Source organism: Argiope bruennichi, chromosome 1 (genome assembly GCF_947563725.1).
Source record: "Argiope bruennichi chromosome 1, qqArgBrue1.1, whole genome shotgun sequence".
Classification (NCBI taxonomy): Eukaryota; Metazoa; Arthropoda; class Arachnida; order Araneae; family Araneidae; genus Argiope; species Argiope bruennichi.
This window is the reverse complement of record NC_079151.1, coordinates 119,284,121-119,309,671: the sequence shown is the minus strand read 5'-3', so window position 1 is coordinate 119,309,671 and position 25,551 is coordinate 119,284,121. Positions and strand designations below refer to the sequence as shown.

The window sequence follows — 25,551 nt, the reverse complement described above, 5'->3', positions numbered from 1 at the left end:
ATTATGTTTTAAATTTCTGACTGGATGCAAATCTCCTTTTACTTTCTCGTACATGTAGTATAGAGATCGTGTAGTAATTATCAAAAAATTCACATTCCAGATTTTGAAGAATTTTTATGTTTTAGACAATCCTGAATTCGAAAAACAAAATTTTCGAAAATGTCTGTCTGTGACAAAGAACTCAAAACCACTTTGATCTAGATGGTTGAAAATTGATATACGGTCTTTACACCAAATTTGTAGATTTCTGCCGGAATTTGAGTAAAATCTGTTCAGAGAAAGTCCATCTGTCCATATAATTTAACAGGATAACACCTAAACGAAAAGAGCTAAATGGGAAGGATTCCGTAAACAGATTTAACATGTTTAGTGCCAAATTTTGAGCCAAAACTAGCAAAGAGTTGTCTTTCAGAAGCATTCAAGAACGATAATAAAACTTAAATTTATCAAATTTGGTATGAGACCTTGTGAATACAAATGTAGTTTTTTTTTATATATAAACTTGGTTTCAATAGATTGAGAAAAACGTATCTAAACCACGAATTCGTTTTTCGGACAATATTAATCGCATGCCAGGGATTAATTGTCAAATAACTCGCTAAAGATGACACGACAGATTCTGTAAAAATGGTAACTTCAAGCCAAAAGTTAATATTTCTTAACTATTATATGCCAATGCATCAAAGCGTTCTCTGGCATGACAAATTTATTTGAGAGTATGCGAGAAATTTTTTGGGTGACTACCCCCCTTTGTTTTTATGATATGACTAATATTTTTCTGTTTCTTTCTTCCACTAGCATGCATGAAATGCGAGCTGAAAAGAACAAATGCAGATCAAGACGCCGACGACACGAAACCGCAATGAATTCAGAATTCTGTGTCCGAGATTTCTGTTCCAAGTTTTATAATGCTGTAAATGAGCATGCGTGCATCTTATCTTACTAGGAAACCAACATCTCCAGTGACCAAATCGGAAACAATTTTCATTTTTTCCTTTCCTTTCCCACATATGAATATTTCTGATATAAAAATGAGATAGGTTTCCTCCATGAAGATATTCTGCAAGAGATCGAAGAAGATAGCAAGTTGGAGACGCAGACATATTATTACCCAAGAAAAAATAGCGGTTATAAAAAATCGTTTGCTGAAATCGTTCAAAAAAAAGTATAGTGTTGTGATATTTTGATTAGAGATTTTGGCAAACGATTTATTTTCCTTCGAAATGATTTCATAAAATTTGAAAATATCTTGTAAATATTCCAATTTTATTGCATTAAAATAATCCTTATCGCCAAAAAATTCCATTTCAATAAAATGGGTCTAGAATTGTGGGTTTTATTTATGTAATGGACTATGCATGTTTTTAACTTATATTTTAATATGATTGTCATTGTTAAAAAATTATTTATTTTAAAAAAAACATTTGTTCTTAATAAATAAAATGATTTCTAAAAAAAAATTCGTCAATTAGGTTTCTGTGCGAAGAAAGATAATTAAAAAATATTTTTATGTGTGTATGGTGAATAAACTTAATTAACCACTAAAGAAATATGTTAATAAAATGATGTATTAAATTCTATCATTGGGAAAAATATGATATTTCTAAAATAAATTATTCAATAATTATTTTTAATTTAATTTTTATTTCGGCATTTACTGATAAATAAACAAAATCATGAAATTTTAGGTTCCAATGAAAAGTTTCTATTTTCACTATTTAAAGACCTTTTTTCCTTCTTGTATATCTATATAAAATTATTTAAATTTCAAAAATCTGAAGAAGACGCATTAAATTATCTTCAAATTTTACAAATTTATGTGAGAAATGGATTGCATAACTTATTTTTATTAAATAAGGATTTTATTTAATGAAATCAATGAAGTATTGATTAAATGTATAAAGCAAAAGTCAAAACTCTCCTTGTAAATTCGAAAAAAGAATTTTGAACTAATTTAGTAACACTATTAATTGGCATTTTTTAACATAATTACAATTATTTCCTTTGTTGTATGTCATTAGTCATTAACTAAAGTTAAATAAATATAAATAAAATTGAGAAAATGTAATATAATATTTAATACAAAATCCATTATAATGTTTTTCAGTTTTTAATATGTCAATTCAATTTTTAAAAAAATATTTCTTTTGTCTATACATTCTATTGTTGTTTTGCTTGTTCTTATCTTTATATTTATTATGTGATATCATATCAAATTGTTTTATAGAGTTTGAAATTTTATTAAAAGCTATCATTTGAAACATTTATCATTTTAAATTTGTTTTTAACGTGTAATTTCAATGTCTTAAAAATTAAGAAAGCCTTGTAATAGATGATACATATATTTGATTTTTTTAAAAGGATTTTTTACAAATTACGTTTTATAAAATATAAGATGAAAAAATGAAAAAGCAGCATTGAAAGATTACATGAAATAAAATAAATATTACTATATTGATCATTATTATTACTCTATTTAAGTTTAAAAAAATAACATCATGAATGTATTGATCTTATGCTACAATCATACATTTAAAGACTGCCATAAAATGCAAATTCATCAATATTTTCATACTGCATTTTATATAACCTGTAATTATTCCGAATATTTTGATGCTACTTGTTAATACCATTCCTTTCTGAAATTTAACATCTAAAAATATATATATAAAAATAAAGTTTCATTTTATGTAAGAGTTTTTAGTTTTTATTTTATTTAATAAATTTGTTTTTAAAAACTTATGTATGCGACATTGTATAAAGTCTTATATGTGCTTATAGTATCGATAATAAGTTTGCAACAGCATATTAAAATCAAGATAAATTGAATTCTTTTTATAAATCGAAATTTTATCAGGAAGAGGAATTCGATATTAGGAGAAAATTTGTTCATTTCAAAATGCGAAATAAAAAGAAAATAAAAACACCCGCAATCTCATATCAAAGATGCAGAATGAAATATAAACACTGGGACTAGAATCAGCGTTAAAATTTTTTTTATCACAAAGTGGCTTCAAAAATATTCTGAAATGAACTATTTTACACAATGTTGTCAGTAAATCTTTAATAGCTTAAAATAAAATTAATTAATAGAAGAGCAGAAATCATTTGCTCTCATTTAATTAATTTAACAATTTCAAAGTAAGGAAAAGAAATAAGCGAATGCATTTTGTTTATTTTAAAGGTGATGATATTTATAGTTTGAATTCGTCAAATAAAATTATTCAATATCTGAAGATAAATAATTTAGATACTTTCAGATAATTAATTGATTTATAATCAAATCACATCAAATTGTACAAAAGTAAAATCAGTGCTTAATTGACTCGCATACAATAAACGATAAATTCACGAATTTTTTTTAAGTTTTTGAAAAATTTAGAAGTCATAGAATTTAGCTTTGCAATGTCGAAGTCTGAACGTGATAAACGAATTAACTGAAACAAAATGTTTATATAAACATCATGCTTTATTTTAAAATGTAAAATAAGCAATGCTTTATAGTGTGGTCATCGTAAAAAACTTCTGTACGTGCTAGAGTAAGTACAAAATGATTATAATTAGAGTGATTCTACTCAGATTTATAAAGACATTGCTCTAGTTAATGTATTTTGACGAAACTTGGTGTATACATCATTTCAGATGAAGTTTTGCTTGAGATATATGGGGCTAATTACATTAGTAGAATTGATTTTCGAGATTTTTAATTAAGGATGAAAATATATAACTAAAATTCTGTATTACGAATTTGATTAATATTACATGTATATATATATATATAAAACATTATTGAATAAAATACTAAAAAAAAACACCTCCATAATTGTAGATAATAAAGTGTCACTAAAGTTTTTCAAAATCCTTATTTTCTAGAAAAAAAAGTAGAAAACTAAACAAAAATTAAAATCTTTTTGAGTAAAGTAACTATTTTTATTAAATATTCTTTCTGCGAACAAGAGATAAAAAAATTCTTAAAAAGGATTTTTAAAAAATAATCGTGTGATAGAAATTGATAGATTAAATACAAACAATTTTTAAAAATGGTATAAAATATCGTTTGGTAGAAATTTGAGCATGTAATATGCTATTTATATTTCATTTATAAATGAATGTTTGAAAAAATAATCGTTTGTCTTTTATTTTTCAGTTGTTTCCAAAACCTTTTAAATTAAGCCTTTTTTAAAAAAAATATCAATAGCTAAACTTATCCAGAATATTGATTATCTTAAACAATGAAATTTGAAAATGACTATTACTTATAAATGGCATGAATTTAACTCTTATTTACTTGTAAATAATAATATAAATATTATTTATTTGTAGATAATTATGCTAGCAAAAAATGCATTTTTAATTCTTCTCTAGTGAGATTTATTGACTCCTAAAAATAAACTTAAAAAACATTAATCTTAAATTTTTCAATTCCGTGTTACATATTAAAGATGGAAATGAGGGAAAGTATGTGAACTGTGACCTATTCATTATATTTGCACATATTGAAATATGAAATAGAAATGCACAAATGATTAGATTTGCACATATGAAATAGGTTTCTTTTTTGTATGTTAGCGGTTATTTACAACCGATTTGTCTAAAATTTTATTTCTGAAATATTATTTTTAATAATTTAAAAGATGAAAAAGTATTGATTGCAATTAGATAATTTGAAAATTATGCAAATATAAATATGTAAATACCCCTTATGTGAATGTGATTTTCTTATTTTTAAAGTGGACAGGCTTCCAAGTTGAATGACATATTTTCCTTGAATTTAGATTTTATGGATTACGATTTTATAGATTTATAGATTATAGAAGAAACGTCAATCGACACTTCAAACTTGTGATAAACTCTACATGTTATGTTTGAACTTAGAAACAACAAATAGGTTTACTTACCAAATTATACTCGATAAAATGGAATATGGGAAAAATCCTTAAATAGCTTTTGAAATAATGAATATAAAGAAACATAATTCTTTAAAAATTATATTTTTTTATTTAGAAAATATAATTTTATAGCCACTAAAAAAACATCTGGTAGTAGACAAAAAGTTCCTACAAAATACTGCTGATTATTGTTTGAGATAATTTAACCTGATTTCAGCAAAGTATTAGCCCACGCCCAGATAACGGTTAGTGATTCGAGCTTGCCTACGTCCAAGGTACAACGTCTCCTCTATAGTACATCGAGCATAAAAACAAAAATAAGTTTAAATTAAATATCGGACGAAGTTTTAAATACTCATTTTTATTCGTTCATGTTGATGTCTATTTCAACTTACAACTAAATAACAACTTTAAACTAGCATACTCTCCATACACTGCATGAAGCAAAAATAATTTAAAAGGCAGAATGTTGGACCTAGGCAGGCAAGACTTTGGACCTTGGCAAGGCAGATTGTTGGACCTAGAGTAAATAAATTATGTTTGAAAATACTTCTCGGCTTAAAATTATTCTCTAAGAAAAGAGTTTTGTAAAATTTTAATTGGATATTTATTTAATTAATCACGATTTAATTTTTTTTAACTTTTCGTATACAAAGTATTGCAAGAAAAGAAAGAGAAAGTATTGTAATTGTCAAAAAAAAAAAAAAATACGAATTCGATATTTTGTCGAATGTTTAAGTTGCAGACCTTCCCGAACCCGTAAAACATACTTTTTTTGGAAGTACAGTCTGTAATTCAACAGCGTTTTCAGCTAGACTAATGAAATTTGATATATTGTCTTTGTGCCAAATTTATGAATTTCTATTAAATTTCGAAACATAAATTTATTGTTTCGTATGCATTTCGTATTAGTGCACATAGAACATAACAGTTAATCAGTTAAGCCAGAAAAAGATAAGAGAGACGATTGAAGCCTAAAACATTATTATCCAAGAAAATTTTGAATTAGAGCTTCAAAATTGTTTTAAATTCTAATCTCTTTATATTTACAGCAAATCATTTCTAGTTTTTTTCCAGAATTATTTATTTTAATCACGATTGGTTTATTCATTTGACCCCTCCCCCCCCCCAAAAAATAGTTGCAAATTTCTTTATAGATTGAGGTTAAATGCTTTCAATTATTTTTGAATTTTATAAAAATACATTAAAACGTTTATCATTTCTAAAGAAATTGAAAGAAATTTTGAACAATTTTAAATAATCTTGTGTACAAACAAAATTACTCAAAGTAGAACGAAACTATTAATAGTTGAACATATACTTTACAATACCTTGTAGTGATCTTGAGAAAGAATTTAAAAATTTAATAGCTTTTAAAGTTTTCACTTACGAACTTATTTAATATTTAAGATAAGAGTTTCGTATATTATTATTTTAAATGATTATAGAGCATTTCTGTTGCTGTTTCAAGGTGATCATCCAATCAACAGATTCTGTTTCTCCCCCCCCCCGAGTCCTTCATTGAATGGTTTTATTCAAAGCTTCAAAACAGACTGTCGAATTTGTTGTTGTTGGTATTCTTTAAATTGTTATTGTGCCAAGAATATTTGATTGAATATAACTTGCAAGACCGAAATATCAGTATAAATAATATATTTTATAATTTTTCAGCAATGGACTTGTTGACTAAAAAACACAAGACAAAATTTTTCATGTTCTTTAAAACATGTTTCCATTTGGAACTCTATACCCATGCCTAAATTTTTAAAAAATATTTATTTTATCATGATTATATCGGGCACTTAATATATCAACATCATCTTATATTCAACATATGTGATTATATTTGTAAAATTATAATCATACATGTAGTATATATTTGCAATTTTGCGAAATTTACATATTTCACTTACACGCTTTCCGAAAAGTTACAAGTCTATAATCTTACAATTCTCCTTTTAATGGTGTATTGGCAATGCAATAAGCAAATATTAAGTATTTAGTGACACAATAAGTGTTACAGTAGTATAATATAATTAGGATAAATTACAAGCTGAATTTCTAGGCACTTAATCGTGGATTTAGATGTATTGCGTCTTGTTTTGTAATGATTACTGCTACTACCAGTTTTACTGCTAGATCGGAGTGCATATAAAGATTGTTATTGCAACTATCATGAAAGATACGAGGAGGACAGGATTTCCTATATATTTTAATCTTTCTGAACCGTCTCTTTTCACGTTTAAGATTTTCTTGGGCAGATGACTTTGGTTTTGGAAAAGATATTTATAATTAGCACTGTAGCACACGCCTGTTTTTATTTTTACAGAGTACAGCGTTGTTAAGAGAAAAATTTTCAAACAACCTCCAAAGAGGAAGAATATGTGAATCTTCTAGGCTTGATTTTTTATATTGAGTATCTAAATTTAATTAGAAATGTGTCCTTGGCGGAGTCAATTAGAAGAAAAATATTGTGCATACAAATTAAAAATTAGCGTACAGTCCATCTAATAGAATACAGGTGAATGCTATTTTCCTTTTTCAAAACTAATCATCGTACAATAAAAGTATAAATACCTGTTGCTGTAGAAATATGTTCTCTCTAAATGTACTAAATATTTTTTATGCAATGCATCATATATCATATTTAGATTTACACTCATTCAATTTTTCAAGCTTGAAACACACGATTTCGAATGCATATCCATACTCTTCAAATACAATCATTTTGTAATTTTGATTAAACAATTGATCAAAGATGTCCAAAATCAAAATTAGAAATATTGCAAGATAACAAAGATTTGATCTCCCCAGGCCCAAGTCCTAAATAAGTTTTTGTCTCCTTCCTCAATCAAACCCTTCTCCAAGAAATATTAACTTCCTCAATGTTCTTGAAGTCACACTCCCCACCAACGCTTCTTTTTTTTTCATTATTGCATTGTGTATAGTTGTTGTGTTATTATTTTGCGTACTGTATGCAAACTTTTAAGTTTTTTTTTTTTTTTTTCAGAATAAATCCTTCCACATACATTCATTCAACTGACAGGGAATCCTAGATTTTCCTACCCAAATTTTTCTGTCAGTTTTTGTGGCAAAAAGAAAAAAATATCATATACAATTGAAATTTTCGTTTCTTAATGCTCCAAAAGAAATTTCGTCTTTTTTTTTTTTCAAATATAGTTTAAGGTGTAGTGAATATTTGGCAATTGTTCCCTTTTTCATTAAAATACTCTATAAAAAACAAAATTTAATGCATTTTCAAAAATATTAAAATGCATTTAATATTTTAAATTTATTTTGAAATTTACCGGGATCCTGGCATAGGGGCAGCTCATCTTCTCCGTGATCTGGGTATTCCGAGTTCCGGTTCGGGCATGATTGCTCTTCTTCTGTTGTCTATCTGTGAAGTGTGGAAATGTGCACCCCTCTAAAAAGGGCTTGTGTACTGCTAGCATGAAGTAGCTAAGTCACACTCCTGGCCCTAGTTAGCGCTGCTGAAAAAATAAGCGACGCACACTCGGTTTAAATCGTTGACAGATAACTGTCAGCGGGCTAGTAAATTTTCATAAGTAAAAGTGAAAGTGAAATTTACAAGTTCATAAGTGAAATTTACAAGTTAAAAATGTTTGAATAGAAACCCACAAAATTGCGAATCTCATCTTCGGAACAAGGCTTAAAATACCACTGAGGATAATTTAACCATTATCATTTAAGGTACACCATGATTTTCGCTTTCTTTGGGGGGGGGGCATCTCAATTTTAAAAAATTGGAAGGAATGAATAATCGCTCAAATGAATCAGAAAGGAAATCATGCATTTAACTTGGTTTTAGATTAATTTTTTACTCTTGTATGAATGTATAAATGAAGGAAGGGGATGAAATCAATTCATGTAATAGATTCTATTCCGCTTACGTTTACAGTAAGTTTTTATTAGAAACTAATAAAAAATTTATTAGAAACTACTGTAGAAATAATTTGTGAGGGCATTAACCAATAAAAAAAGCACAGAAACAAAATACCAAACAAAGTACGAATTTCTTCAAAGTCAAGTATATGAAGAAATAAAACTAAATAATAAAATTTATTATTAATTCTATTTTAATGAAATTAAAATCAACTCCTTGTATGTGGATATTACAGGGTCACCAAATTTTGAGAAATTTTCTTTTAAAAAAATAAAGCAGAAGTTTTGACAACTAATTAATCTTATTTAATATTCTCTATGAGATAAGAATATTAAAAATGAAGCAATACTTAAAAATGATTTAAAATTTTTGGTGAAAATGAAATTAACAACTTTATAGTAGTTAGGCTTCTATTCAATTAAAGCATTGTTACAGGAAATAAGCATCTATCATTATTTTTTAGTTACTCCAAAATCTATTTAAATTAAATTTATTTCATTGATATTAAATTCTAAATTTATCCGAATTTTTGATTATTTTAATTGATATCGCTTGAAAATACTATTTAACCGTTAGTTACTTTTTTGTGACTAAATATTTACATTATGATTAAAATAGTCTTTAAATCTTTTTTATTTCCATATTTCTAATTATTTTAAAACCGATTTGTCTAGTATTTTATATTCGAAAATTTCTCATTATTGAAAAGAATTTAAAATACAAAAAATTTGTAAGATGAAGCTAAAAAATCTGAAGATTATGCAAATCTAAATGATTAGATAAATCTTCTTGTGAATGCTATCTGTAAATTTTTAAAGGGGAGATATTGTTAAGTTAAATGACATATCATCTTGAAGTTGACATTTTTAGATTTGTGCGGGTTGAGGTTCGAACTCGCAACGTTAGGGTTCATAGCCGAGTAACAAAGCCACTAGACAAAAGTGTACACTCTTCTCCGGAAGTTGTTAGCTGGCTTAAAATGTTACCACCACAATAGTCCCCCACCAGTGAGTCGGTAGAGTTTATCGCGTCAGTTATGGCGAGCGACGAACGTGATTATCGCGCCAAGCGTTATGGCGAGCGACGAACGTTGTTATCTCGCCAAGTGTTATGGCGGGCGACGGCGAGCGTGTGTGAGTGGTTGCTGCCGGTAGATGGAGCCACGACAGCAGAACGAAGGATGCGGTTGTTCAGAACTAGGGTCACCAATGTGCGGGTTGAAGTTCGAACTCGCAACGTTAGGGTTCATAGCCGAGTAACAAAGCCACTAGACAAAAGTGTACACTCTTCTCCGGAAGTTGTTAGCTGGCTTATAATGTTACCACCACAGATTTATGGCAATAAACATCTTTTGGTACACTTTTTCGATCGATTGTACAAGAAATAATATAAATTCCTTCCAAAAATTCAATTTTCCAGTCAAATATTTTAGGGTGTCTGAACGTCTGTTTTTGTATTAAAGATAAGTACATCGACTTTCTCGTCTTTCGCTTTTCCTAATTTTAGAATATTGTAGAGGCCGCCTGGTAAAATTGTGCAATTGATATTTGCAGAGTCATTTTCACCTTTTTGAAATATGGGCAATAGAATGCCATTTTGATAAATTAAGGGAGTTTATATTTTTGTCAATTCTTTGAGTTTTTAATTTTTCTTTACATATAAAAATGGCAGTAACCATTAATTCCTTAATAAAGAATTCATTAGATTGTAAAAAAAAGCTTGATTTTGTTTTTCTTTTCCAGGAATAAACAGTTACTGTTTTTTCTTCAATATATAAGAAAAAGTATTGTAATCGTTCAAAAATCACATTTCTGGAATCATGACTATCTGCGTTTTGCATGCTTTCTAGAAAACTACTCGTTTTCTTAAGCTTCTGACTATAGATTACAGAGCATCTTAAATTATTTCAACTAAAATAGTACTCTAAGCAATTTAGAATTCCATCGGCTTATTTATTCTTTCAACATAACAGAGTATATTACAAGCATTGCCAGATTCCAGAAGGTTTACAATTGATCATCAGCTATTATACAAAAAATAAACGAAATAATATTAACAGAATATGTTTATCAAAGAAAAAAATCGTTTACTTTTACTTTTTAATAATATTTTAACAGAAATAAAAATAGTAGCAGTTATAAAATGTCTGAAAAGGAATCGTTTGCTAAATGTCTATTAACAGATTTAGATTATGATATTTACCGAACACTGCGAATATAATACATCAAAAACAATTTAAGCTAGATTGTGAAATTTGGTATATGAAAAATAAAAAATTCTCAGATTTCCATCAAAGTAACTTTTTGTACAAAATTTGTAAATTTCAATCAAGGTAACTTAAAAACAGAAATTTAAAAAAGCAAGTAGCAGTAGCTTAAAAACGCATTTGGCTAAATGGGTTATATTTGGTATGCAGAGTTTACAATAGACTTTTTAATTTCTCCTAAATTTTGTAAGAAATTCCAGTTGAAGAAAGTCGTCTATATAGCTGCTTAAGTTAATGTGAAAACGATAATGTAAAAACATTAAGAATTATATAGATAAAATTCGGTGCGTAGATTTAGCATTAAAATGTTGATAAGTATCAAATTTTGAACAAAATCGGCAAAGGAGTTGGCCACTTTCCCATCAGTTCCGCACGCACGCAAGCACAAAAACGCAACAACTTAAATAAATAAAATATGGCATGTGATCTTGTTACAATTGTAGTTCTATGTCAAATTTTGGCTTCGGTCAGTCAAGAAAAAAAGGGCCTCTAAAATCTATATTTGGTATTCCTTATTGCTGTTTATTTACAATAGAGGAGAAGATTCTCACGCATAGGGCTCAGAAAATAAAAATCTGAGCACTATGGATTTCACGACCTTGTCCACATCATTTTATGCTTGGGGGTGGGAGATCATTCCTTCATTAAAGAATATGCGAGAAACTTTTAGGGAGATCTCTTCCATCGTTTTATTTTTATTTGTTGTCGATTATTTATACCCGAATTTCATCAAATGCTGCATTATTTTTTATAACATAAATGCAATTCATGGAGAATTCTATCTCGACGTCTACATCCGGTCACGTGTTAAAAAGAAAGTTCAAGAATGTTATATATTTGGAAAGTGTTATGATTTAAAACTCCATTCATCATTTTATTTGAAATTGCAATGAAGCAATTGAATGACTTTGACACTTTTCTTTGAGTTAAATGACAGTTTTTTTCCAAATTGAAGATTTGGCTGTAGATATAATTGGAAAAAAAACCCGCCTTAGATATAATCGCCTTAAATAAAAATCTCTTGTTGTTGATATCATAGAAATTCTTAATAAATCAGTTGTTTACGAAAATGCAATAAACGGTATAAACAATAATGAAATAGAGTTGGATAAAGTCGAAAGCCATTAAAATTTTTAAATTTTAATTTGACTTACAAAATTTTACTGTTTCACAGGGAATGGGCACCTCGTAATTGAGGATGAATAGCTTGCGGCATGGTTCTCGCCACACTTGTGGGTGCACTAAAATATGGGGTCTGGTTCCTCCCATCTATGACGGGACGTACTTCCTTAGGGAAGGGTTGTGTCTTGGCTGGTGATGGCCCTTAGGAATCAACCACAGTTCCCACCAGTGTTGTTGTCGTGATAGTCCGGTCATTCAGTTTCCTTTCCGGTCATTTGTGCCTTTGAGAGGGTTGGTGTATTCAATTAGTAATTACAAAGTTTTACGGATTCCCATCGAGGGGTACTTCAGAAGCGAGGATGAGAAGCTTCCATTATGGTGGTTAGTTCTCGACACCCGAGGCGCTATAGAAATGGTGGGGTTCTTCTACATAATACCGACGATGGGACGTGCTTCCCAAGAGAAGCTTTGCATCGTGTTATCGGTGATGGCCTTTAGGACTCAACCCTAGTTCCCACCATGCTGTATCTCGGCTTCGGAACCGGAGGGTTTCAGGTTCGTGTCCCGATTCCACGAAGAACCGTCGTGTAAGGTGCACGTTAAATTCGTCGGAACACGTTAAAAGTGCACGTTAAATTCGTCATGACCAAACGTCCTCCTACTGGTGTGGCGTGGTGTGGAGAGGGGGGGTGCCAGCTCAGGTGTCGTCCTCGTCATCTGACCGAGGTTCAAAATGACGAGGTCCGTCCCAAAATAGACCTAGTGTTGCTTTAAACGGGACGTTAATATAACTGAACTGAACCCACCATGCTGTAGTGGCATTCCGGTCAGCCAGATTAAACTATGTGCCTTAGTGGCGGGTCTGAGTGACAAAGTTATAATTATAGTTACAAATTTTTCCTGAACCTGGTAAAAAGTAAGACCGTACTTTCATTGGAGAACTTGTAGCATGCTTTACTGAGTATATTGAGAATTTTATAAATCAGTTTTTTTACTTTTCTATATATGAACTGTATAAAACAATAGTCAGAATATTTGGTTTCGAGATATTGACAATCCCCACTTTACTATTCTTCGATAAATACATTCCTGGAATTGTATCTGCATATGTGTACGTAAGACAATTCAGAAACGTTTTGTGCGAAACAGAAGAAATTCTGTATTTGCTTTCTTCAGAAAATTTCGATTTCTATCAAATTTTGAAGAAATTTGTTTCCTAAAAAAATCTATCTAGTAAATTCCCCAAATGCCAGCTAACACAATAACTAAAAACCTAAAAAACTAGACAGAAAAAATTTGATGCAGAAATATAACATCTAAATTATGAATCACTTTTGTCTTTGTACTTTCTTTGTTATCTTTTGTAGTTTCGCATGGCTGTAACCATGATAATGAAACGCAGCAATCTAGATTTTATTCACAATTTTAAGTAATCACTTAATATTTTATCTATACATCTCAATTGTAGATATCTGTAAAATTTTGAATAAAATTCATAAAAAAGTTAACAATCTATTGGTCTATATTGCAGAATACATTTAAACATCATAAATAAAGAACGCAACGTTTTCGATAAATGAAATCTGATATACAGTTTTAAGCATGTAAGGCGTAGATCTTTATCAAGATTATCAATGTATCAAATAAAATCGGCCAAAGAGATGACCACCTGTACTTTCGGATGCGTGTAAACTTTGGGCCGCGGTGGCCTGGTGGTAAGGTCTCGGCTCGTGAGAAGAACCGTGTGTAAGGGGGTCTGTTGCACGTTAAATCCCTCATGCCAAACGTCCTCCAGCTGGTGTGGTGCGGTAAGGAGAGGGGGGTGCCAGCTCAGGTGTCGTCCTCGTCATCTGACCATGGTTCAAAGTTAGAGGTCCGTCCCAAAATATCCCTAGTGCTGCTTTACTTCGGGACGTTAATATAACTAAACTTAACTAAGCGTGTAAACTTTGTACTCAAAAACTTAAAGATTTAAATAAATGTAGAGATTTAATTAGTGGCCATTACCAATCCACTGTTATACCGAAAGCACCCAGATTTCAATTTAGTTTTATTGTATTGTAATAGTCGGCACCATATGTTCTATTAATCCAAAGTTTTTATAATTTCTTGTTATATTGTTTGTTTATGGTTCTTGTCATTTGTTTGTTTATTTCCTTGTAATTGTTGTGTAATTTTTTTAAATAAAGTCCACCTACATCTATACCAAACTGGAATGGGGCCAGATGAACTCTAGAAAAGGAGGTGTGGTGTGGTGTTAAGTGTTAATCCAAAATGCTAAGCCATATGACCTTAAGTCTGAGTAAAAAGCGAGTTGTTGGCATTCTCTCAAAAAAGAAAAAAAGAGAAAGAGAGAGAGAGGAGGTTCTTCGTCTCCAGTAGCGATGAGTGTTTAATAATCTTACGCTACGGTGGCAGTTAGTTTTGCTATGTGCAGACATCTTGTTAGGATTCGCCCTTTGGTGCCCTCTAAATATTTTAACTTGTAACTTTAATGTAATGAAACGTTCCTGTCTTAATTGTTAATATCCTATTAATTTTGTTTACTTTAAATAAATTTACTGTTTTTCTTTAAACGTTACTTCTTTTCTTAACCAGTACCCTAGACACTGATCCAAATGGGATTGAATGGGGCATTTCCTCCCACCCAGTTCTACATAAATGAATTTTAAACTATGAACTTGTTACTAAAATTGTAATTCTGCGTTAAATTCTGGTTTCAATGGGTGGGAAAAAAATTAATAAAATCACATCTCTAATTGTATTTACGATCATAAGAAGTACAAAAAGGTTATGTGTGGGGTTTTGAAAATAAAATTAATAGTCACGACATTCACAACCAAGATCTACAATTTTTATCCTTGGGAATGACAGAATAAAGGAATAATTCTTATATATAAGAGAATACGAAAGGATTCTTCAAACTTTACCCGAAACCTGTATATATGGAAAAGTAGATCCTTGCAGGAAACAAAAACCAACGGGAGGGGTCTTTCCAAAACGTTTTCAAATACAGTCTAATAAGGTTTAGTTATATTAACGTCCCGTTGTAAAGCAAAACTAGGGCTATTTTGGGACGGACCTTGTAATTTTGAGCCGTGGTCAGATGACGAGGACGACACCTGAGCTGGCACCCCCCTCTCCTCACTTCACTAGCAGGAAGACGTTTGACCTGACGGATATGGCGTGCCACAGACCCCCTTACACGACGGTTCTTCGGTGGAATCGGGTCTCGAACCTGAAACCCTACGGCTCACGAGTCGAGACCTACCCACCAGGCCACCGCGGCCCTACACTTTAATCAAGATGTTATCCTAAAAAAGGCTTTTCATGGAATTGGTGTACAATAATCTACGAAATATATGGAGTGAATTTACTACATCTGTAGTGTACTGTTCTTGGCGAGCTTTTTGGCGATTAATCTCTGGTACGCAGTTAATAGTACCCTAAAATCGAATTCGTATTTTAGACACGTTTTTCCCATCCGATCGAAACAAAACTTTGATATAAATCTATGCTTATAATCACAAAATCCTGTATCAAATTTGATCTGTTTAAGTTACTGCGTTTTTGAGTAATCGCGTTTACATGTTTTTGAAAGGACAGACCGACAGACGTCAACATTTTATTTGACTCAAAATTTGTCAGATACGTACGCTATAAATGCTAAATCTGTTTATTGAATTAGATCTTTCAAGCTCTCTTCTTTTTGTAGTCATCGAATTAACTTATATTCATATTCGAACAGCCAGACAGACAGACTTCCTCCGAACAGATTTAGCTCAAAATTTTATAGTTATCTGCAACTTTAGTGTTAATACCGTATACCAAATTTCATCTTTATAGTTCAAATCATTTTTCAGATATTTCTATCACAGACAATCAGACAGACGAACATTTGCAAAAATGTGTTTTTCGAACCTAGGGAGGTCTGAAAAGTAGGGATTCGAACCGTCAAGTTCGAATTTTTTGACGATTGCCCTACTTTATCTATACCACGTATACGAGAATTTGATAAATTTGGTGAAAAGATTGTATACCAAATTTCATCCTTCTAGCCCAAAGAGTTTTTGAGTTACCTTTGTCACAACCAGCCAAACGGGCTGTTTCCAAAAATATATTTTTCGAACTCGGGTAGGTTGGAAACGTGGAGATTCGTCAAAATGTGCAGTTCAAATTTTTTGAAGATTATTATAATTTCTCTATGCAACGAATTCGGTTTAGATTTAGGTTTTAGTTATATTAACGTCCCGTTTGAAGCAACACTAGGGCTATTTTGAGACGTACCTCGTAATTTTGAACCACGGTCAGATGACGAGGACGACACCTGAGCTGGCACTCCCCACTCCTCGCCACACCAGCGGGAGGACGTTTGGTCAGGACAGATTTAACGTGCAACAGACCCCCTTACACGACGGTTCTTCGGCGGAAGCGGGTCTCGAACCTGAAACCCTCCGGTTCCGAAGCCGAGACCTTACCACCAGGCCACCGCGGCCCTGCAACGAATTCGGAAGAAGTAGAAAAAAAAAACCGGTTTTCTTTTGAAAGCATTTTTTTTTTTTTTTTTGAATATATAAAGGTTTGGATGAATTTCCATTATTCTCAGTTTGTATAGTCCGAGGGGAAATACACCGGAAATAAATACTTTCACCACTGTTTTGAATCCACTGAAATAATGATTTTAAAGAATTTATCTTTATCCTTACGAATTTGTCATAATAAGTCTCAGAATGACATGCAGATTCCATTTCGCTGTTGTTCGTCGTTTGGAAGGAGTGCTTGAAATAAAGAGAGGCATGTGTATTTATTTTATGTGATAGGTATCCATGTCATGACCATGCACGGTATATAAATGATTTGCAATTCTCAACAGGCGTGCCAAAGTCGTACGATTCTGAAACCTAGAAGAAGACTGAATTCTGAATTTAGTGTCTAGATTAAAAATACGAATTTTAAATTCTTAAAAACATTCTATTGTAAACGTTGAAATGTATGATTGTTGCAATCTAAAAGAATAAGAATATATTCAGCGAGTTATTTTTGTATTTTAATCAATATTTACTTGATCATCTTTGTATAAGCTGTTTTTGTCACTTGTCTCTAAAGATCGTATCCGAGAAGTTGATTGTAAGTACTCTGCTGTCTTTTCTTCTGCTAGAAATCTGTGTTTAAAATACTATTGTTTAAGTCATTTGTGTATTTTAGTTTAAACATGTTATTCTACAATATGAGAATTTAAATCTTAAAATATTAATTTTTAATGTGTAAAAATAAGAATATTCCATCTAAATCAATTGTTCATACCAAAAACAGAGCAGGACAATTTTTAATACCCTTTCAATATTCTAAAATAATTAAAATATTTATTATTTGATTTAGGAAGAAAAAAAATCTATGTGATTCGATTATCTTTTTAATATCAATGCTTGAAGAAATTTTGAAAGTTGATTGAACGGTTTGAAATGATTTAAATATTTATTTTTGATTTATGAAGAATAAAACTATTCCATTTGATTCAATTATTAAACCAGTGAAAATGATATTTTAAATTTTATTTAATGTGCTAAAATGCTTTGAAATGATAATAATATTTATCCTTTGATTTATTTAAAATTTAAAAAATTCCATGTGATTTAGTTATCGCATCAAAAACAAAGCATGCTAAAATTGTGAAAATATGTTAAATGTTTTAAAATTATTAAAATATTTATTCTTTGATTTATTAATGATGAATAATTGTTCATAAATTATTCATTCTTAATAATACTTTATTCATTATTAATAACATTTTATAAAGAATGAATAAAATTATTTCATTCGATTCAATTATTATACCAATAAAAACGGTGTTATAAATGTTCTACAAAGAATTAAAATATTTTGAAATAATAATAATATTTATTGTTGGATTTATGAAAAATAAAAAAAACGTCTGATTCGGTTATCATATTAGTAACAATGCATGCCAAAGTTTAGAAAATCTATTAAAAGTTTTGAAATGATTTAAATATTTATTCTTTGATTTATGAAGTATAAAACAAATCCTTTGGATTCAATTATTATGCGAGTAAAAATGGTTTTATAAATGTTCTACAATACAATAAAATATTTTGAAATGATGATGATATTTATTCTTAGATTTATGAAGAATAAAAAATTCCATCTGATTCAATTATCACACCAGAGAGAGTGTATATGAAGTTTTCAAAATTGCTTAAATGTTTTGAAATGATTAAAGTGCTTATTCTTTGATTTATGAAGAATAAAACTATTCCACTGGATTCAATTATTAAATCAGTAAAAACGATTTTGAAAATTTTATTTAATGCACAAAAATGTTTTGAAATGATGATAATAATATTTATCCTTTCATTTATGAAAAATAAAAAATTCCATCTAATTCAGTTATTGCATCAGTAACAGTATATTATAAAATTTTCGAAATACCTTGAAATTATTAAAATATTTTTCTTTGATTTATGAAGAATAAAATCATTTCATTCGATTCAATAATTCAACCAGTAAAAATGATGTTGTAATTTTTATTCAATAGGTTAAAATGTTTTGAAATAATAATGTTTATTCTTTAATTTATGAAAAATAAAAAAAAAATCCGTTTAATTCAATTATTGCATTAATAACAGTATATTATAAAATTTTGAAAATTGATGAAATATTTTAAATGATTTAAATATTTATTCTTTGATTTATGAAAAATAAAATCATTTCATACGATTCAGTTATTATACCAGTAAAACGATGTTATAAATTTTCTTTAACACACTAAAATGTTTTGAAATGGCAATAATATTTATCCTTTGATTAATGAAAAATAAAAAAAATCCATGTAATTCAATTACCACTGCAGTAATACTGCATTATAAAGTTTTCAAAAGATTAAAATGATTAAAATATTTATTATTTGCTTTATGAAGAATAAAATCATTCTTTTTGGTTCAATTATTATACCAGTATAAACAATGTTATAAATTTTCTTCAATGTATTAAAAAGTTTTGAAATGCTAACGATATTTATTCTTTGTTTTATGAATATAAAAATTTATCTAATTCATTCATCACACCAAGAACAGCGTATTATGAATTATTTCAGTGGCCTCAAAATATTTTGGAATAATTATAATATTAATTCTTTCATCTGCGAAGAATAACAACATTTCCTCTTTTTCAGTTACCACACTATGCAATAAACTGTAAATTTTCTTCAATACTGTACAAAAGTTTTGAAATTATAAAACAAAATTTTCTTTTATTAATTACTAGCCGCCTTTGGCGACCAGCAGGTTCGCCAATCTTAATGTTCGTTAAAATTTTAATAATTAAATATTTTATACAATTCCAACTTTAATAGATTCTTCAGCAAAATATTTTAAAACTTCAAATTTTGATAGTCATATAATTCACTCATAATATTATAAAGGCCTTCAGTCATAACGTGATATGTATCTCTCTAATTTTCTGTTACCCCTCGTAGAATTTATGCTTTAAATTAAAGTGTAAAAGATTAATCTGCAATTAATATAATAATATTTTTTACTGAAACAAAGCATTTTTTTTTAATAATATGATTACTGATAATAGAGTCACTGAGCGTTTAAACTTTATGGGCACTAAAGAATATCTTTCTTAATTTATATAATATCTCAAGAATTTGTCAACAAAATTTTCCCAGATTCATCATGAACAGATCGATTCATTAACAATGTTTCATTTTAAATGCATCAAACACTAAGAAAATAAAATGAATCGTTTAAAATAATCGGTCGAAAACAGGTTTAAAAAAACTACTTAACAAACGATGTACTTAAAACTATAAGCATATATCAAAAAATATATAACTAACATAAATACAATTTAATTACAAAAGCATGCAATTAGCCTAAAAATAATTTAAATTATTGAAAACAGGTTAAAAAAACTACTTAAAAAACGATGTACTTAAAACTATAAGCATATACAAAAAATATATAACTAACATAAATACAATTTACTTACAAAAGCATAGAACTAACCTAAAAGTAATTTAAATCGTCCGTTGATAATGGTTGCCATGCCAACAATCAGAACATAGTGCGCATGCGTGAATTTTCTTCGCCTTTTACGGTAACGCAAATGCGTGAATTTTTCTACGCCAGTTGGGGTAACGCTATGCAGATTAAACATTTTTAATTTCCTTTATTCTGTGTTATTTTAATTCAAAAGTACTTCAGAATGAATTTGAAACATGGATTAATTAACAATGTTTCATTTTAAATGCATAAAACATTAAGAAAATAAACAGAATCGTTTGAAATAATCCGCCGAAAAATCTTAACCCTAGCCTCATTACTGTTGGGAGAAAAAAAGAACTAAAGCCTAAATCATTTGGCGTTGATGAAAATGGAAGATTATTTTGGCGGAAAAGTTGGCGGTGGGGAAAATGGAAGATTTTTTTGGTGGGAAAGTTAGTTTTTAATTAATAATTAAAATTCTAATTAAAATTTCAAAAAAAGGGACCCCAGGTGCACATTCCCGACCTCTAAGGTATACATGTACCAAATTTGGTAGATGTAAGTTGAATGGTCTGGCCTGTAGAGCGCCAACACACAAACACACACACACACACACATTGAGCTTTATTATAAGTATAGATGATTTAGAGTATCCCATGAACTGAGCATACTGAGAGAAATAATCTGAAATCAGAACGTTCTTTTAAATGAGTATTCTGAGATACGAAGTTTGAAATAAAGGCATTCCATTAATTTTAAAATTTTGTTTAAAATATTTTTAATTAATTTTCTATAGTTAAAAATCATCTATGGCAGAAATATAATGAGTTTTTAAAATTTTCGTCCGTGAATCCTAAAAGGATTTTGATAGAATAATATATTTTAAACACAAATACCAGATATCAGAAAATGCTCAAATAGTTTAAAAAATAAAATAGAAGCAAAAGGAGTGTTTTTTTTAAAAAACTAAATATTAATCGGAGTTTTAGAACATTTTTTTATTATCGAAAATAGCATGAAATATTTGAATTTTTTTTTTAATTTTTTATTTTAGTGTTTTGGTATCAATTGTTGCAGACAAATAACATACAAGATTCAGAAACTGCAAGTCATTGCAAAAATGATTAAAAATAATCACCTGGCAATGACCTTAAACATAAATAATTACTTCTTGTGTGACTGTATTGAGCAGATGTATCTTTTGACCCATTTTCGTTAGAAACGCCAACGCATTCCGTTTTATTAAAAGCGTGCAATAATTTGTGGTTATACGAATGTCCTGAACTTTTTATTTGCTATAGGCTGATTTATGTAAGACGGTATAAAATCTCAACGGATTTGTAATTATCGAAAGCTGCTAGAAAATACATGACAATGATTATATGAATAAAATATTACTGTTTTGGTAGATATATTCATTGAGCAAAAGTATAATTAGATTCAATCTTTGTTGGAGATGCAGTAGTGTGAAGTTCATGTTAAAATAAGACATGTTCTGCAGGCAAGGCATTAAATATAATCTTGAACTACAGAATTAGAATAAATGAATGACCAGATTTTAAAATTTTGTATTTTCAATAAATTTACTCATAATACATCAAAATGAAATACATATTTGGTTTAAAATTATTCGTCCATTAAATATAATTATTACTTGAATGGGTTTGTCATAATAGTGTAAATCACTTTTTTTAGAAAAAAAGTTAAATTTAAAATGATAACCATCTTATAAATTCAATTCAATTTAAGCTAATTCATCTTTTAAGTATCTAAAAGGCTCCTAAAATAATAAAATTTTAAAATTTTTGTTTTCAAATAATACAAAATCGTTCGAAATATTTGCATTTTAGGGGGGAAATTATAGATTTGACTTATATCACTGTAACTTTAATCATCCATTTATTATCTTTGATACTTGTTAAATAATAACTTTGAGAAAAAATGTCAGTTAAATAGTTGATATTTGCTATTACTGTACATGCTCTAACTAATACAAGAGTATCATGTTTCTTCTATATTGTTTTTATTATATAAAGAAAAGGTTATGTATTCCATGTTTTTTATCACCTGACATAATATGTTTTAATGCGAGTCCTCTAAATAATTTTTTTTCGTTGTTAAAATAATCACCTGTCACAACTCTTAATATGTTTTAATGTGAGTCCTTTAAATAATTGTTTCCGTTGTTAAAATAATCCTCTTTCATAACTCTTAACATGTTTTAATGTATATCTTCAGAATAATTATTTTCATTGTTAAAATATTCTGCACGATGAATTGACGGATTATTTTTAAAATTCTAGGAGGAATTATAAAACCTGCAAAGCCAACAAAATTTATATCCATTCCTGAAGTTTCTTTCAGTCAACTGTAATATTTTCAATCCATTTCTTTCTTCTTTTTTTCCAGAAAATTTGTAGTCAGTCTTCAGAAAATAAATGGAAGAAAATCAAACTACAGAACCAAAGACTGGACACTCCAATTCTACTTTCTACTGCAAAAATATTTTGTCACAATTCGACAACAGTGCCAAAACTTCAAGCATCACAGAATCCAGCTGCAAAGAAAATTATGACTCTACAGAAAAGCAAAATGGCAACGAGCAAAATATCGACAACGTGGATAAGGCCGTCAAGAGACACTCTTGCGCTCATGAAATCAAACTCTACAAGCAAAGATACTTGATGCTGTTCCTGTTTGCTTTATGTTCCATGATGAACGGTTTTACAGCATTCCAGTACACGGTCGTAGCCAATATTGTATCTTGCTACTTCGACGTTAGCTTATCAGATGTCAACTGGACTTGTGATGTGCATATGGTTGTATTTTTAATTTTAGTCTTCCCGGTTATGTATTTTATGGACAAAAATGGCATAAAAATAACTTTGGTCATAGCAGCAATTCTGAATTTTTTAGGTAAGTATAAATGTGTTATTTTATTGATAATATAGAACTAGCCGTCTTTGACTTATAGCTTTTTCAACTGTGTTTGACTTATAGCTTTTTCAGCAATGCGCCCATACATTTGATAGTTATGAGTCAATGATTTCTCTTAAGGCTTCAGTTTTAACTTAAACCCGAAAATGAAGAAAAATAATCCTATACTATGTATAATATGAATACCATCGGGGGGGGGGGGGCGACACCTTAGAAATCAGGATGAAAAGCTTCCAGAATAATGATAAGTTCTCGCCACCATGGTGATACAGAAATGATGGAGTTCAGCTACCTCCTATAACCTTTCCCGTGGGACGTGTTTCCTACGGGAAAGGTTATATCGTGACCGGTGATGGCCCTTAAGACTCAACCTAGTTCCCACTAGTATTGTTGTCGCGGATGTCCGGACATTCAGATTTTTTCTTGTGCCTTAGGACGGAATGTCAGCTTTGGTATACTATAAAGGTAACTTGCTTGGAAATCTTTCCTTAAAGATGAAGTTTCACTGATGGAAGTAGTTTATCCAGTGGCATGATTAAAGATATTTATTCGATTACTTTTCACAGTACCCAGGTCCCAAGTTTGGGTAAGAGTTTATCATTATGACTATTCAATGACGCAAATGAGAAATTACAAAAGCTCACAAAGAAAATAGATAGAATGTTTATCCCTGAAATTGTATGTTTTATTGATAGAGGTTTGTATCTTAAATTGGTTTTACTTATACGGCCAAGGAACATGGCCAAGGTTTAAGGATTTGATATCAGACCAGCAGATTTTAAGTTCAAAGCCCTAATCAACCGAAAATTCGCCTTGGAGTGGTACATGTTAGATTTGTTCTGATAAATTTCTCTTTCGTTGGTATGATTGGAAAATTTCGAAATGAAATATTGATTAGATATTGTTCTATATAAATTGTTCTTTTAATGAAAATATTTCTTATAATGAAACTTCCTTATTATATACCAAGCAAAGAATATCTTCAAAGCTTCATTTTAGACAGTGGTGGTAAAATATTTTTGTAGCAACAAATACGACTTTACTTTCATTAAAGCGAAAAAAAAATATACTAGGAAATGTTTCTTAAAATTAAAGGGAAATGTTCAACGACAATTTAATGGGCATTCATTCCTGAAAACATAACTTTTGAAGTTGGTGTAGAAAACTGAAAAATCATTTTTGAACTTTAAAGTTTTTCGAAAATTAACTAAGGATAAACAAATTTTTGCAGTCTTTTTCATAATAGAATTAAATTATATTTAACACTTTTTTTAAAAAATTCTTTCCTAAATGCATATTTTAACCCCTTACCTGCCGAGGATAACTTGCGAGATTCGGTCCCCAGTGCCACGTATATATACGTATATAGTTGCGAGACGTATATATACGCCAGGGGGAGTTAACACATTGACTTAGAGAGACGTATATATACGCCCGCGGCAGGCAAGGGGTTAATTACCCAATGTATGTTTGTGGAAATGTGTTATTTCGAAATCTACGATATGCTCTGCAGAAAAAAAAACCTATGCACATAAATTTACTTTTATTGACAATAAATATAAAGATGGCAAAGCAGGTATGATAGTTCTCTAATTACACAAAATCTTTGGAAGATATATTATCTCAGACGTATCATAATATCCGAGCGATTAACAATATATGCATATTCCATTTCGCTTTAACCTTCTAATAGGTGCATAGTAATTTCTTACAAGAGTAAATGCATATTGTAATGTTTACGACACAATAGTTTTTTCCCTTATGTTATTATAATTGCAAGATATTTCTTAAGCATAAGTTAGAAAAAAAATATATATACATCAAAAAAGAAAATTAAATCACAGTATGATATACAAACTGTAAAGTTATTCTGACATCAAATAAAAAAATGAAGAATAATAAAATTTAAAAAAAATAGTATTAATAATATAAGAAAAAATATACTGGTAATAAAAAATGTAATATTACATGATAAAGAATTTGATTTTTAGCTTCTAATTACTATTTCTTGCACTCAAAACATTGAACTTTAGTTAGAGATTGACGTTTCCAAGTTCTGTAGCACCTATTGTATCTCATAAACGATAATGATTCTTTTCTTTCTTTCACACATTAACAGCAAGCTCTTCGGTTAAATTCTGGTTGCTAAAATATTGACTTGCGTCAAGTGTTTCGTCACTGATATTGCTATCACTGTCAAGAAATGCTTCTTTTTCTTAATCAGATAATTTTTCAAGAATGCAAAGAATACTTTCATATTTTGCCAGTTTTAAGTCCATAATTTCTGAAACTCTACTAAATATTTTTTGGTTATGCAAAAGTAAACAATTACGCCCCTGTATACACTTCTGTTGAATAACTACCAAAATTAAACTTTAAAAAAATCAATCAAAAATTGAAATCTACTATCCCAAATTTCAC

At 29.4% G+C, this 25,551-nt stretch overlaps 2 protein-coding genes across 7 annotated transcripts in view; both read left to right on the top strand.

Moving 5' to 3' along the window:
* The window catches only part of LOC129962065 (feline leukemia virus subgroup C receptor-related protein 2-like), a 108,196-nt gene extending 106,666 nt beyond the window's left edge, over positions 1-1,530 (top strand). For 3 of the 5 annotated variants that reach the window (XM_056075808.1, XM_056075778.1, XM_056075801.1), the window contains exon 11: positions 799-1,530. In XM_056075808.1, the coding sequence (XP_055931783.1) occupies positions 799-866 (68 nt within the window). In that variant the 3' untranslated portion in view covers positions 867-1,530. The remainder of the gene's footprint in view (positions 1-798) is intronic. The other 2 variants (XM_056075785.1, XM_056075794.1) reach the window with 1 other exon arrangement.
* A 15,398-nt stretch (positions 1,531-16,928) lies between these two features.
* LOC129968344 (feline leukemia virus subgroup C receptor-related protein 1-like) overlaps positions 16,929-25,551 on the top strand; it is a 29,274-nt gene continuing 20,651 nt past the window's right edge. Inside the window, exons 1-2 of one of the 2 annotated variants that reach the window (XM_056082207.1) lie at positions 16,929-17,311; positions 22,603-23,109. In XM_056082207.1, coding sequence (XP_055938182.1) covers positions 22,632-23,109 — 478 coding nt within the window. In that variant the 5' untranslated portion in view covers positions 16,929-17,311; positions 22,603-22,631. The remainder of the gene's footprint in view (positions 17,312-22,602; positions 23,110-25,551) is intronic. The other variant, XM_056082201.1, reaches the window with a different exon arrangement.